At 38.3% G+C, this 14878-nt stretch overlaps 1 protein-coding gene across 1 annotated transcript in view; it reads left to right on the top strand.

The window, feature by feature from the left end:
- Positions 1 to 12832, top strand: part of F2R (coagulation factor II thrombin receptor) — a 38287-nt gene extending 25455 nt beyond the window's left edge. The window contains exon 2 of the mRNA XM_053700457.1: positions 11567 to 12832. Within this exon, the coding sequence (XP_053556432.1) occupies positions 11567 to 12759 (1193 nt within the window). The 3' untranslated portion in view covers positions 12760 to 12832. The remainder of the gene's footprint in view (positions 1 to 11566) is intronic.
- Positions 12833 to 14878: the final 2046 nt, after the last annotated feature.

Here is a 14878-nt window from a genome sequence, read left to right as displayed (position 1 = left end):
CTTCAAAGGTGTGGGGGGTGTGTATGTGCTTTTTTTTTTTTTTTATAGGTGTTAAGACTAATGCCGCCCCGTAATGAGCACTGACTCTTTTTATTTAATTTCCTCCAACTCCCTAAATTAAGTCATCAACTAGGACTTCTACCCAGTCAAGTGAACTAAATATCAAATTTAATATACCTTACTCTACCTTAAAGGGATACTAACCCCTCATTTTTTTCTTTCATGATTCAGATAGAGCATGCAATTTTAAGCAACTTTCTAATTTACTCCTATTATCAATTTTTCTTTGTTCTCATGTTATCTTGATTTGAAAAAGCAGCAATAAAAGGTTAGGAGCCGGCCCATTTTTTAGTTCAGCACCTTGGTAGAGCTGCTGATTGGTTTGCTACATTTAGCCACAAATCAGCAAGTGCTACCCATGTGCTGAACAAAAAATGGTCTGGCTCTAAATCTTACAGTACTGCTTTTTCAAATCAAGATAGCATGAGAACAAAGAAAAATTGATAATAGGAGTAAATTAGAAAGGTGCTTAAAATCTCATGCTCTAGCTGAATCATGAAATAAAAAAATTGGGTTTAGTATCCCTTTAATATAAATTCCAACAGTAGCTAGGAAACAAAAAATAAATCAAGTGTAAAACTGCATATATTCCACACCTGCGATGATATATCAGCAATAAATCCCTCTAAATAAGCATACCCTAAAGATACACTATGTAAAAACAGGTTTTTTTTTTTGCAAATAACACACTACAGGGTGTTATATTCCTTGCCTGTTTTAGCGTCTCGTGGCACTCAACCTATATACTTTTACTGCCAGACTTAATAGATAGTTAGATATTCTTTATACAACAATATCCTGTAGTGATACCATTAGATTAAACTTTTTTCCCTCCCTTTTTTTTTTGCCCTTTCAAACTAGAGCTAAAACAGTAAATGGTTATATGACATATTCTCCATTTGCAGACAATATACTAGAAATGGTATATAAGTAGCAAACATACTATAACCAGTACATGTATATTAGGCCTTCTCAAATTTACAGCCTGGGGTACACAGTTGGTTTTTAATTTTGCCCAGATATCTCTCCAGTGATTAAACTGAAGATACCATGCATTTACATAGGCCTGACTGGAGAGTTCCAATGAAAGCAAGCACGGACAGTTAATATATCCTAAAAAAACAGGTAAATTCAGAGAGCCTGGATGCATAAGTCAGTGTTACTTTACGAGCCCCATAGAGTTCATCTGACAGAGTTATCATAGGCCCCGCTGTCTTTTTAGCATACACCTTGCTGTTTTGTTTTTTTTATAACAAAGACTTTAACAATGACTGCTGTAATTTTAGCAGAGTAATACTTGCGGGAACCAAGGGTGTAGAACGTAGGTGCAAATCCTCACACTGCTTGCCAAACTCAATGCTTCATAGCCTTGTGCACTTGCTGTTAAATGAATGTTATCCACCACCAGCTTCTCAAAGCGACACCCAGCAGGTAACTCCACGCACCCACGAGAAAGGAGGTGAAACTCGGATCCCTCCGTGAGTCAACAACCCCTCTCTACCAGTGGGGACCGAAGATTACTCTCCACGCTGATACTGGTGCTCCAAACTTGTGCTTGAAAGTATAGCTTGTGAGGACTCTTTATTAACTCTGCTGTCGATTAACTCACTTGCGATTCCAGGACCGCTTATGTCACCGCAGCTTCTCTGAAGTCTTGCACTGCCGCCTCTCCGGTTTACACACAGGGACGCTACTCAGCTGAAGTTCCTCCTGTTATTCAGCATGCGTTAAAGTCCCACCTGAGTCTTTGGCGGATTACACCGCAATTATCGGGCTTCCACTGCTCGAGCCAGCGTACTGCTCAATACCCTCTCAAGCCCTTTGGAATGTGTCGGGCCACAGGGTTGAAAGCGGGGGGAGATGAAGGAACGCTGAGACTACACACATGCGTCCGCTAAGGAGAATCACGACCAGCGAGATAGGCTCCACCCCTAACAGGAAACCCAGGAATGTAGGTTCTAGTAATGAGGTTTACAGTCTATCGTAAAAAATACTTATCTGATCTCTCCTGCTGAGGACAATTAGCAACAGTTTAAATGAGCTAAAAAGTTAAAAAGTTCTTTTTATTCTTTAAAATGGACATTAAAGAGACAGTAAAATAAAAAAATCCCCATAAAATGTTTGTGTAATAAATACATACAATATACTTTCATTAATTATGATTCTCCCTTTTCTTGTCATTTAACTCTAAAAATTGTTTTAGTCAGTACCTGTACACCAATCACTGCTATCTTTTACACTGATTGTCTGATAACTGTAGAAAACTATAAACTATAATCGCGTTTGTAACGTGTCCGTCGCCGTCGGCAGTTGCGCACGCATCCTCAAAGGAATGTTGGATGGAGTGCGAGACAGCTTCAGGAGCTCCAACTCTCAGCTGTAACATAACGGCTGAGAGCTGGAGCTCCTGAAGCTTCAGGTATTTGCCGCATATGGAGCTCCATATGAGGCCAGATGCCTGTGTGTGTCAACGTCTAACGATCTTCTGCTGGTGCTGTCGGGAGGTGTGGGCGGGTGGCTTGGCGGCTCAGCAGGGAAGGGGAGGGAGTGGGAGTGCCTTTATACAAAAAAAAAGACAGGGGGAGAGAGAGCAAAAGGGAGGGAAGAGAGAGAGCAAAAGGGAGAGGGAGAACAAAAGAGAGGGAAGAGCAAAAGAGAGGGGGGGAGAGAGAGAGCGCTAAAGAGGGGGAGAGAGAGAGAGCAAAAGAGGGGGGGGAGAGAGAGCAAAAGAGAGGGGGGAGAGAGAGCAAAAGAGAGGGGGGGAGAGAGAGCAAAAGAGAGGGGGAAGAGAGAGCAAAAGAGAGGGGGAAGAGAGAGCAAAAGAGAGAGGGGAGAGAGAGCAAAAGAGAGAGGGGAGAGAGAGCAAAAGAGAGGGGGGAGAGAGAGCAAAAGAGAGGGGGGAGAGAGAGCAAAAGAGAGGGGGGAGAGAAAGCAAAAGAGAGGGGGGAGAGAAAGCAAAAGAGAGGGGGGAGAGAGCAAAAAGAGAGGGGAGCGAGAGAGCAAAAAGAGAGGGGAGCGAGAGAGCAAAAAGAGAGGGGAGCGAGAGAGCAAAAAGAGAGGGGAGCGAGAGAGCAAAAAGAGAGGGGAGCGAGAGAGCAAAAAGAGAGGGGAGCGAGAGAGCAAATGAGAGGGGAGAGAAATAGCAAATGAGAGGGGGAGAGAGAGCAAAAGAGAGGGGGAGAGGGAGAGCAAAAGAAAGGGGGGAGAGAGAGCAAAAGAAAGGGGGGAGAGAGCGCAAAAGAAAGGGGGGAGAGAGCGCAAAAGAAAGGGGGGAGAGAGCGCAAAAAGAGAGGGGGGAGAGAGAGCAAAAAGAGAAGGGGGGGAGAGAGCAAAAAGAGAGGGGGGAAGAGAGAGCAAAAAGAGAGGTGGGAGAGAGAGCAAAAAGAGAGGGGGGAGAGAGAGCAAAAGAGAGGGGGGAGAGAGCGCAAAAGGGGTGGTGAAATAATCCACCTGGATGGATACTTTCACCAAGCTGCATCCAGGTGGATTCCGAAAATGGCATGGTGGTTCTGTCACCACAATAGACTGCCCTTTCGAAAATGGCAGGTTAGTTCCGTCACCACAATAGACTGCCCGCTGGGCAGGATTTCCCACTAGTGTAAAATAAATACAGACTGCTCCTCAGTATAATACAGTTAGTTCTCTAAGCACACAAAGATGAAAATGATTTCTTTCTCTTTACGTTGAAAAGTACTTTCCCCCCCCCAATGATTAATAACCACAATTGCTCGAATTAGTCAGAATTCCAGAATTTCTAGTCAATGAGGGGGGAAAAAAATCAAAATGTTAAAGAAATTCTGAATTGTGTGGCAAACTCCTAAACATCTAAATATACTTATCTTTTAAATGCTTTGAGGATATCATTTTTATTGAGAGGTGAATCTTTTATAATTATTATTACTATTGTTGTTATTATTATTTACTTAGTGTTATTCCATAGTAACATACATAGGTACAATAAATACTTCTACTTCCCATTGGAACATATATACAATGCCTTGCAAAAGTATTCACCCCCCCTTGACTTTTTACCTATTTTGTTACATTACAACCTTAAGTTCAATGTTTTATTAACCTGAATTTTATGTGATGGATCAGAACACAATATTCTAAGTTGGTGAAGTGAAATGAGAAAAATACATACATAAAACTATTTATTTAAAATAGAAAACAGAAAATTGGCATGTGAGTATGTATTCAGCCCCTTTGTTATGAAGCCCATAAAAAGCTCTGGTGCAACCAATTACCTTCAGAAGTCACATAATTAGTGAAATGATGTCCACCTGTGTGCAATCTAAGTGTCACATGATCTGTCATTACATATACACACCTTTTTTGAAAGGCCCCAGAGGCTGCAACACCTAAGCAATAGGCCCCAGTAACCAAACACTGCCATGAAGACCAAGGAACTCTCCAAACACGTAAGGGACAATGTTGTTGAGAAGTACAAGTCAGGGTTAGGTTATAAAAAAATATCCAAATCTTTGATGATCTACAGGAGCACCATCAAATCTATCATAACCAAATGGAAAGAACATGGCACAACAGCAAACCTGCCAAGAGACGGCTGCCCACCAAAACTCACGGACTAGGCAAGGAGGGCAATAATCAGAGAGGCAGCACAGAGACCTAGGGTAACCCTGGAGGAGCTGCAGTGTTCCACAGCAGAGACTGGAGTATCTGTACATAGGACAACAATAAGCCGTACGCTCCATAGAGTTGGGCTTTATGGCAGAGTGGCCAGAAGAAAGCCATTACTTTCAGCAAAAAACAAAATGGCACGTTTTGAGTTTGCGAAAAGGCAGTGGGAGACTCCAAAATGTATGGAGGAAGGTGCTCTGGTCTGATGAGACTAAAATTGAACTTTTCGGCCATCAAATAAAACGCTATGTCTGGCGCAAACCCAACACATCAAATCACCCAAAGAACACCATCCCCACAGTGAAACATGGTGGTGACAGCAGCATCATGCTGTGGGGATGTTTTTCAGCAGCCGGGACTGGGAAACTGGTCAGAGTTGAGGGAAAGATGGATGGAGCTAAATACAGGGATATTCTTGAGCAAAACCTGTACCACTCTGTGCGTGATTTGAGGCTAGGACGGAGGTTCACCTTCCAGCAGGACAATGACCCCAAACACACTGCTAAAGCAACACTTGAGGGGAAACATGTAAATGTGTTGGAATGGCCTAGTCAAAGCCCAGACCTAAATCCAATAGATTGCTGTTCACAAGTGCAAACCATCCAACTTGAAGGAGCTGGAGCAGTTTTGCAAGGAGGAATGGGCAAAAATCCCAGTGGTAAGATGTGGCAAGCTCATAGAGACTTATCCAAAGCGACTTGGAGGTGTGATTGCCGCAAAAGATGGCTCTACAAAGTATTGACTTTAGGGGGGTGAATATTTATGCACATTGACTTTTTCTGTTATTTTGTCCTATTTGTTGTTTGCTTCACAATAAAAAATAAAAAAACATCTTCAAAGTTGTGGGCATGTTCTGTAAATTAAATGATGCAAATACTCAAACAATTCCAGGTTGTGAGGCAACAAAACACGAAAAATGCCAAGGGGGGTGAATACTTTTGCAAGGCATTGTAGGTAGTATTAAGATTCTTATTGGGAAATTCTAATGTAAAAATACCTAGGACTATTTGGTTTTACCATCGTTTTTTTTTTATGAACAAAAGTTTTTATTAAATTTTACAGTGTATAATTTACGTTTGACAAAGAATTCCATCATAATTACATTTTAGGTCATTAAATATGGTTACATATACCTTATATACAAAAGCATAAACTCTCATAACCCTGTGGGGGAGGGGACCCAGCCTGGAGAAAGACCTGTGATGCCCTATCTATGGTTTTACCATCATTTTAATACACTTCCCAAGAGTTAACTAAATTATAATTTCAGATCAATGCTGTCTGTGCTCTTAGCAGGCGGACAGGGATATGGTGCAGCGGTCTGAAGACTCGCCAGAAACACGGGCCCACAAGCTCCGTACGGAACTTGATAAATGGGCCTCAATATCTGAATATATACTGACCCTTTATTTATGCATAGTAATGCACATAGAAAGTTATTTTAATTACACTACTGCGTCTCAATATAGCAGACAAAATAGAAAATATAACTGTAAAATTGTACTTAAACAATAACAGTAAATGAAGGGTAATTAGCATTTGAGGAAAGCTTGATGGAACAGGTTTCCCTTTTTATGGCCATATATGAACATTCTGTGGGTAAATCTTGCTTTTAAGTCTTCAGTTTATCACTGAAAGTGACATTTAATGAGACATGACAGTATACAGTTACTAGGAAGCCTGGGTGTGGGATATGACATGTTTGGCAGGAAAAGATAAGCTAGTTCTTTCCTCTGAAGACATTTTCCTTATGTATTGAGACAAATGAATGACAGCACACAGTTAATCCTTTGCTGTGAGACTGCAGAGAAAACAAACTGGTTCCAGATCCATTTAGACATGCAGATAAACATGTTTATGTCGTTGTGTAGTGGAGGGGGTCTCCCACTTTTGCTTTCCATAAGGAAAATATTTATTCCCTTTAATACAGCAACAACATATGGACCCCATCAACAGCCATAAGTGCTCCTTGTAGTAATACGCTTGCTTTGTCTTAAAGGGACAGTCTACCATAGAATTGTTATTGCTTTAAAAGATAGATAATCCCTTTATTACCCATTCCCCAGTTTTGCATAACCAGCACCAGAACCGTCTTTAACACAGGGCAAAAGGGGCAGCTGCCCAGGGCCCAGTTTCTGTTGAGGGGCCCAAGAGTCCTAAAAAAAAATTTTTTTTTTATGGTTCATACCAGACTGCTGATGTGACATGGGGAACACACACATTCAGTCCTAATACTGTCACACTCAAAAGTATTCTGCTTATATATATTTTTTTAAAACTGTGCAAGACCGTGTTGGTGTCTTGTGACATGCCAAGCTATTGCCATGTGCTGTTTTAGATGTGCACTGTGCAGCACTGAATGCAAAGCCCTAACTCGGCATCCAGCCATTCCCACTGCATCATAAAAGGTCCTACTGGGGTTACCACTGTTACCAGGTAACTGCTCTGGTGGTGGGGATTGTTTCTGGGTAGGGCTGACTGTAGGCGCATGCAGCAGAAAGCTGGAGTGGCAAGCACGTGAGGATTTGAGCATCTGTGCAGCTGCACACACTGCTCTCTTCAGTCTTGAGGCTGTGTGACTCATCTCACACTGTATCCATGCAGCCTTGGACAGACGGCATCCAGTCTGCTGGTCCCCTTAGCCCTGCTCTTTCTGCTGTGGCCCTAAGATCAACTAACTGAAGTTTGTTAGGGGAACAGTGCTTTATAGAAAGGTGTCAGTGGAAAGAATAAGTGAGTGCACACACACCCCTCCCCATGCAGCATTGTCTAGTGCAAGGTGAGAGGGAACTTGTTCCTAGCAAAGAAGTGACATGTTCTGCTGTGGCTGATGTATAGTGTCATGCTGATACTTCACACATTAATGTAAGGTTTATTTTTATAGTTTTTATTTTCTCTCTGTCTCAGATTTTACAGCTTCCCATAGTAGTTCTGCTGTTCCAGTCAGTAAACTTATACTGCACCTCCATGCTTCCTCCTCAGTCTTTACCTTGCTTTGCTCCTGTTGGCTGCCCTAAATCTCTTTAACCAGCTAACCTCACACCACAATCACATTCAAAAGAATATTAAATGAATCCACAGTGGAGAAATTTATATATTTATTTACTTATTAGTACTGCTTAGGTCCAGTTTCACATATTGCAATTTATTTCATTTTTTTAAATGATTAGCTCAGCAGTGGATAATCCACTGCTGGGCTAATAATTAAAAAAAAAATTGATTTAGTTGTTTTTTGGGATGTTGGGGTGGAGAGTGAAATTGCATGGGGGGGGGCAAGAAAATTTTCGCCCAGGGTCCAGTCAATATTAAAGACGGCCCTGACCAGCACAGTTATATTAATATACATTTTACCTCTATGATTACCTTGTATCTAAGCTTCTTCTTCCAGCCCCCTGATCACATGACTGTTTATTATCTATTGTCTTAAATTTAGCATTGTTTTGTGCTAAATCTTAAATAACCCCCTGTGCCTGAACACCGTGTTATCTATATGGCCTACATGTACTTTCTGTCTCTTTGTGTTGAAAAGAGATTTAAAAAGCATGTGATAAGAGGCAGCCCTCAAAGGCTTAGAAATTAGCATATGAGCTTACCTATGTTTAGTTTAAACTAAGAATACCAAGAGAACAAAGCAAATTTGATGATAAAAGTAAATTGGAAAGTTGATTAAAATTAAAAGTCCTATCTGAATAATGAAAGTTTAATTTATACTAGACTGTCCCTTTAACTAAAAGAGGCCTTATTAAAATGTGTTACAGTATTATACAATGATCTGTTGTGCATCACTGATTTTTTTTTTTTTGTAAAAGCATTTTCCTGTGTCTTCAACTTGAAAACTACCCTTAAATAATCCTTATAAATAAGTAGATTTCTTGGTTTCTATATCTGTATTTTATTAGTGTTTCATGTAGGAGAAATGAAAGGAACACACAAAAGTCTGGTTATTTATTTTTAAAATGCCATAATGTTCTCCACAGAAAAGTTTGCCAGTGTGTGTGTGTGGGGGGGGGGGGGGTGTTGTGTAATAGTTTGCAATATTATAACATTTTCAGAAATTAATTGCATAATTTAACATACATTGAGTAACAATAGTTTGAGCAATAAACATTGAAAACATTTAATAATAACCAACTAATATTAACTTAATATTGGCTTAAATGTTAGCTGGGTGGTCAGTAAAATCATCTGGTTGGTATACTCACTAAAAAGCCCTTGTGAAGAACAGTGTACCAACTTTAAAATGTTTTAAATTTCATGAAACATTTACATACTACACAGTGGTTGCTTAGAACAGTGTAAAAACTCATGTAACGCTAATCTTAATTAGTCTAAATTAAGGAAGATAAGATAAACGGTTTTTATATAGTTAGTATAATCCTTAAAAGTGTCAGTTTAAATGTTTTAACCAATTTATTTTGTACTCAGAACTTTTGCAACTCTTACTCAGCACTTAAAGGGATGATGAACTCAGTCAAGCAACTGTGAAGATCTCATTGTATTTAAATCTGGTGCAATAACAACCTTTTAAATGAATCCTACTCTGTCTCCCTAGTAGGAGGTTCATTCATGCTTCTTATCTGTGTTTACATAGCATTTCTATAGCTAATGCTGCAGTATTGACATTTTCAGACTTTTGGGTGGGTTAACCGCAAAAACAACAATTTCAAATGACAAAATAAAAGCAAAGGAGTTGGTTTATACTGTGTGTGTGGATTTATATAATTTAATGCTCCTTTGTTGCTTTACTCAGTTTAGCAGATTAAATGATTGCCTGTTTACAAAACAAGGGCTAGATTTGAGCATCCCCTGTAGATAAATGATGTCCTGTCTCTTTTAGGTGTCTAGGCTACATGAATCCTGAGTTTTCCTCTCTGTCACAGTTAACAGAGACATATAAAACAATTGTATTTAGTTTACGTTCAGTTACAAAACAGGGTTCCTACGTATTATAGATAGAAGCAGATAAACAAATACTTATAAATAGAGCAACTAGTATCAACATGAATGAACAAAGCCATAAGTCCTAGCTTGACCTCTGTAATGACAATATCCACTGAAATGATCACAGTATGACAAATATGTGATCATAGCTAGTCCTTCTATGGCTCCTTCTCACAGTAAAATCAGACATTTAAAGGCATAGACAGAACAAAAATGAAATGTGCACTTCAATTTGAAATATAGGCATGTTTGCAATATACTTTAATTGGCAAAAATGATTCTAGTAAAAGTTATTACTGATTTTCTGCAGCATACGCACATATGCTGTGAGGGCCCATTCACCAGTATTCAAATACCACTCCGTCTCAGAGAGTCAGCAGCGGCTTGTATGAAACAAATTGTGTCTTCAGAACCAATACACTGCCAGTTCTATGGGGTGTTTTGAATGCACGGCCCTCACAGGATATGTGTGTATGCTGCAGAAAAACAGTAATAACTTTCACTAGAAGCATTTTTGATAATGGAAGTATATTGCAAAATGCTTATATTTCAAATTGAAGTGCTCCCATGCACAATTTTGAATGTTCTATCTAAACAAATAAATGCAATTATGAACACAGAAGTATTATGATACATTCAAGACACAATATGTGTCAAACTACTAAACCAAACATTGTTACAGTGGTAGGTGGTGCTGTAATAAGCACACATAAACTAGAAACCCTCTCTGGGTTTATTTTATATATGAAATATCTGTTTTGCTGATTGAAGCATCAATCCATTTTTCTCAAGGACATGCCCATATAAATTGGCTGAGTCTGCAAAAGTAGCAGACCTCCTAATCTTATTTATTTCTGTGTACATTAAAGGGACAGTTAGACTAAAAACCTTTGATGAACCTCCCTCTAAACATGGATGCTGCCATTATGGAACCTAGGTTGCACTGCAGGTATTTGAGTTGCTGCACATGTGAAATCACGCCAGCCCAAGAATGTAGTGAAAGATGTATTTCAACATTGTGGCACCCTTGACTAGAGGGAGGCGAGGAATAACCACAATACTATTCTATAAAATGTATTTAGTGTTTAATGTCCCTTTAAAGGGACACTCAATCAAAATTAAACTTTCATTATTCAGATAGAGCATGCCATTTTAAACAACTTTCGAATTTACTTCCATTAACTAAATGTGCACAGTCTTTTTATATTTAAATGTTTTGAGTCACCAGCTCCTACTGAGCATGTGCAAGAATAAGTGTGTATGCATTTGTGAATGGCTGATGGCTGTCACATGGTACGTGTATGCATTTGTTATTGGCTGATGGCTGTCACATGGTACAGGGGGAGTGGAAAAAGACATAACTTTTAAAATTGTCAGAAAAAAAATCTACTTATTTGAAGTTCAGACTAAGTGCTATTGCATTGTTTTGTTATCTTGCATTTGTTGATTATGTAAATCTACTGTGTTGACTGGTCCTTTAAGGCCTCCTTATCGTATCTCCCTGTGTACAATGGCTAATACTTAGAGAAAGCCACTGAAAAGGAACATTTAATTACTTCTCTCTTCCACTTCCCACTGGGAACTTGATTGTTTTTTGCTGTCTCTTGCTTGCATAGCTTTTCTATAGAGAATACTAAATTATTTATATTTTCAATATGTGGTGGTTTCAATGGGCAAAAGCAGCTATTTAAAATAGTTTATAAATAAATCGTTTACCTTTGTTTTGTAATTTAATAGTCTCCAGCATGTAAAGCAGAGACACCTTTACAGTACAATATCCCTTTAACTATATTAACAAATCTCCTAAAAAACTTCTTTTTTTTTTTATAATTTTAGATTAAGATACATTAAAAAGTAAATTTGTCTTAACAGATATTTGCCTTATAACTTATCTTAATTGTCTTTTTTTATTATTTATTTTCAGGTACAAATGATAGAAATATGTCCATACTGAAGACTTTTTACAGTAGAAAAGCTATTATTGAGAGTGACTATGAACCTATACCAATTGATGACCTGGACAATGATAATGAAGAAGGGTCGGCAGTGGATCCCATATACACGCGGAAATCAAAGAATCCAATCCAGAACATTGGAAACATTACAAAGGAGGCGGAGCTTTACCTTACCAGTCAATGGTTGACCAAATTTGTTCCAGCACTGTACACTCTCGTGTTCTTGGTCTCGATGCCTCTGAATATAATGGCAATTCTCATTTTTCTGTACAAGATGAAAGTGAGAAAGCCAGCAGTGGTTTATATGTTGAATCTGGCGGTTGCCGATGTTCTATTTACTTGTGTGCTACCATTCAAAATCATCTATAATTTCTCTTCTAACAACTGGTACTTTGGATCGGGCATGTGCAAGTTTGTCACTGCTGCTTTTTACTGTAACATGTACAGCTCTATCCTACTCATGATGTGCATCAGTGTTGACAGATTCCTAGCAGTGGTTTTCCCAATGCATTCCCTTTCCTGGCGCACTGTGCGTCGCGCCTCTGTGGCCTGCTTTCTTATCTGGATTATAGCCTTAGCCAGCACGTTGCCACTTGTTATTATTGAGCAAACCAAACAAATTGATCATTTGGGGATCACAACCTGCCATGATGTTCTGGACCTTGACGATCTCCAACATTTTTACTCGTACTATTTTACTTTTTTCTGCGCGCTGTTCTTTTTCGTGCCATTACTAATCACAACTTCCTGCTATATTGGGATTATCAGAACCCTCAGCTCATCAAGTATCGAAAACACATGCAAGAAGACCAGAGCTTTGTTTCTGGCAGTCGTTGTTTTATGTGTGTTTTTAGTTTGCTTTGGACCTACCAATATCATCCTTTTGATTCATTATTTGCATTACACTTCTGGGGCCAACGAGTCTCTGTATTTTGCTTATATTCTATGTGTCTGTGTGAGCAGCATCAGCTGTTGCCTTGATCCTTTGGTTTATTACTATGCATCGTCGCAGTGTCAGAAATATGTGTACAGTTTGCTCTGCTGTAAGAAAATTGAGGAACCTGCTAGCACAAGCAGTGGTCGGCTTATGAGTATCGCAAGTAAAAATGAAACTGCAGTCACTAATGCAAACAATAGTATCTACAAAAAGCTTCTTACATAAATATGTAATGAATAGAATTTAAATATCAAAATGTTATCATAAATGTGAGCATTTAATAGCACATTACATTATATCTTTGTTATGAGCTATATATATATATATATATATATATATATATATATATATATATATATATATATATATATATATATATATATATATATATATATATATATATATATATATATATATATATATGTGATAACTGTGCTCGGCCCAGTCCCTTTCAAGACAAACTGTGCAGAATGCAAATACCATATACATTTGAATGGACATTTATTTCACATAAAATGTTTACAAATGCACTTTTATTATTTATTTTTACTTCTTTTCCAGTATTTTTTCTCTGACAATTGTTTTCCAGTACCTCCAGAGAGTCTGGATTGTATCCAGCTGAATTAGACCCTTCGGTATTCTTCTCTGTGTTTGCTTGATCAGTGTATGAGCTAATTTATACCTACCCCTAATTGGTAGCTATCTGGGGTATTTCAGTGGATCCATAACAAAGCAAAATGCTTTAAACACATGTATGTAGTATGAATATGTTTTGAAAAACAGTGTAATTTTCATTGCTGATTATATTTTGCTTTACAAAAAATGCCTTTAACACAAAATGTGTTAATAACGTGAAGGTTAAAAAAATGAAGCAGCAAGCTATTCCTGAAAGTTTAAATGTTATTTCTTTCTCGTAAACAGGTTTTATATTTTGTGTATCATAATCAATTCAGCTTTAGCAAATTAATAAAACTACTACTACTTAGTGTAATGTACCAACTTTTTATTTATTTTTATTTATTTTAGAACCAGCACTGTATCATACAAACAGAATTTGCGCCTTGCGAGGCCTAAATACAATAAGGTCATACACAAAAAAAAGGAAAATACACGTCTTGAGATTACAATCAAGTTGGGATCTATCTGGTGGATCCCTCCTTGCTGTTCCTCAATTAGCGCTGTGTTCCCTCAGTGTTCTAACAAGCACATAGATTTTATTCCAGGACCAGTACAGTAAAATATAAGCCACAGGTTAGAAGAACATTACTTGGCAAAACACTGTACTGTTTTTTGCTGTGTCCTGTTCTACAACTTATATTTCACTGTACTAAAATAAAAGCTATCGTTTCTTTCCCTCACTGCAGCAGCCACTATTAAAAGCATTTGTGTCAGGGGGGAGGGCGGAGGAGCTTGTTACCTTTGAAGATGCGTCCCACTCCCACGCTGAATTGCTTATCTTCAGCGATAGCTCTAGTCTAGCTCCACCTCCAGACAGATTAAACGATGTCCACATCATGAGCGCGCCTGAGACAATCAGCCTTAGTGAATGGTGCTTGGTTCCCTCCCAAATCTGTCGCCCTAGGCACCGGCCTTGTTGGCCTAGGCCATAATACGCCCCTGCATTTATTAGATTACTTAGTGCAAACAGGAAGGTAATAGGTTTAAGTTCTGAATGTTAAAATCTGAATTTTGTTGCAGAGGAATTAGTTATATATTTATTAATGTGCTGCTCACCTCTAATATGTCTTTGTTTAACCAAATACTATTGTTTTTAAATTTGCATTGCATAGTACAGAAAGACAAAAACAGTATCATTCTCAAGGTAAAAAGTTGTAGGCACTACAAACATGTGCTGTGCAAAAATTCATGTTTATAGTAAAAAAAAAAAAAAAAAAAAAATTCCAAATCACAAACAAAAATACATGGATCATATAAATTAAAAAGGTATTACAGACAAGCAGGTGTAGTGGACAAAGGCAAGAGTCTGACGTGTTTCGCGCCCCCTACAGGCGCTTGCTCATAGACATGATACGTGCATAAAGAACTGTGCTGCTTATACCCCTAGATGGTAAAATAATTACCATCTTAACAATGTAATATTTAAGTAAGCACAAGGCATATAAATATATATTATCAGTAGAAGGTTAAAGCCATATGTTGTAAAAAAAATTCCAATGACGAAAAACATATAAATATATAAAATAACTGATACAAGAGCCCTTAGAAAAATCATATGATTTCACTTAAGAGCTACATAGTGTAAATAGTTATAATCATCTGTTAATAAATTGCTGATATAAAATAGGGATAATAAACAGCTTGACATAAATGATCTTAAATAATA

Source organism: Bombina bombina, chromosome 2 (genome assembly GCF_027579735.1).
Source record: "Bombina bombina isolate aBomBom1 chromosome 2, aBomBom1.pri, whole genome shotgun sequence".
Lineage (NCBI taxonomy): Eukaryota > Metazoa > Chordata > Amphibia > Anura > Bombinatoridae > Bombina > Bombina bombina.
This window is presented reverse-complemented; position numbering and strand designations above follow the sequence as displayed.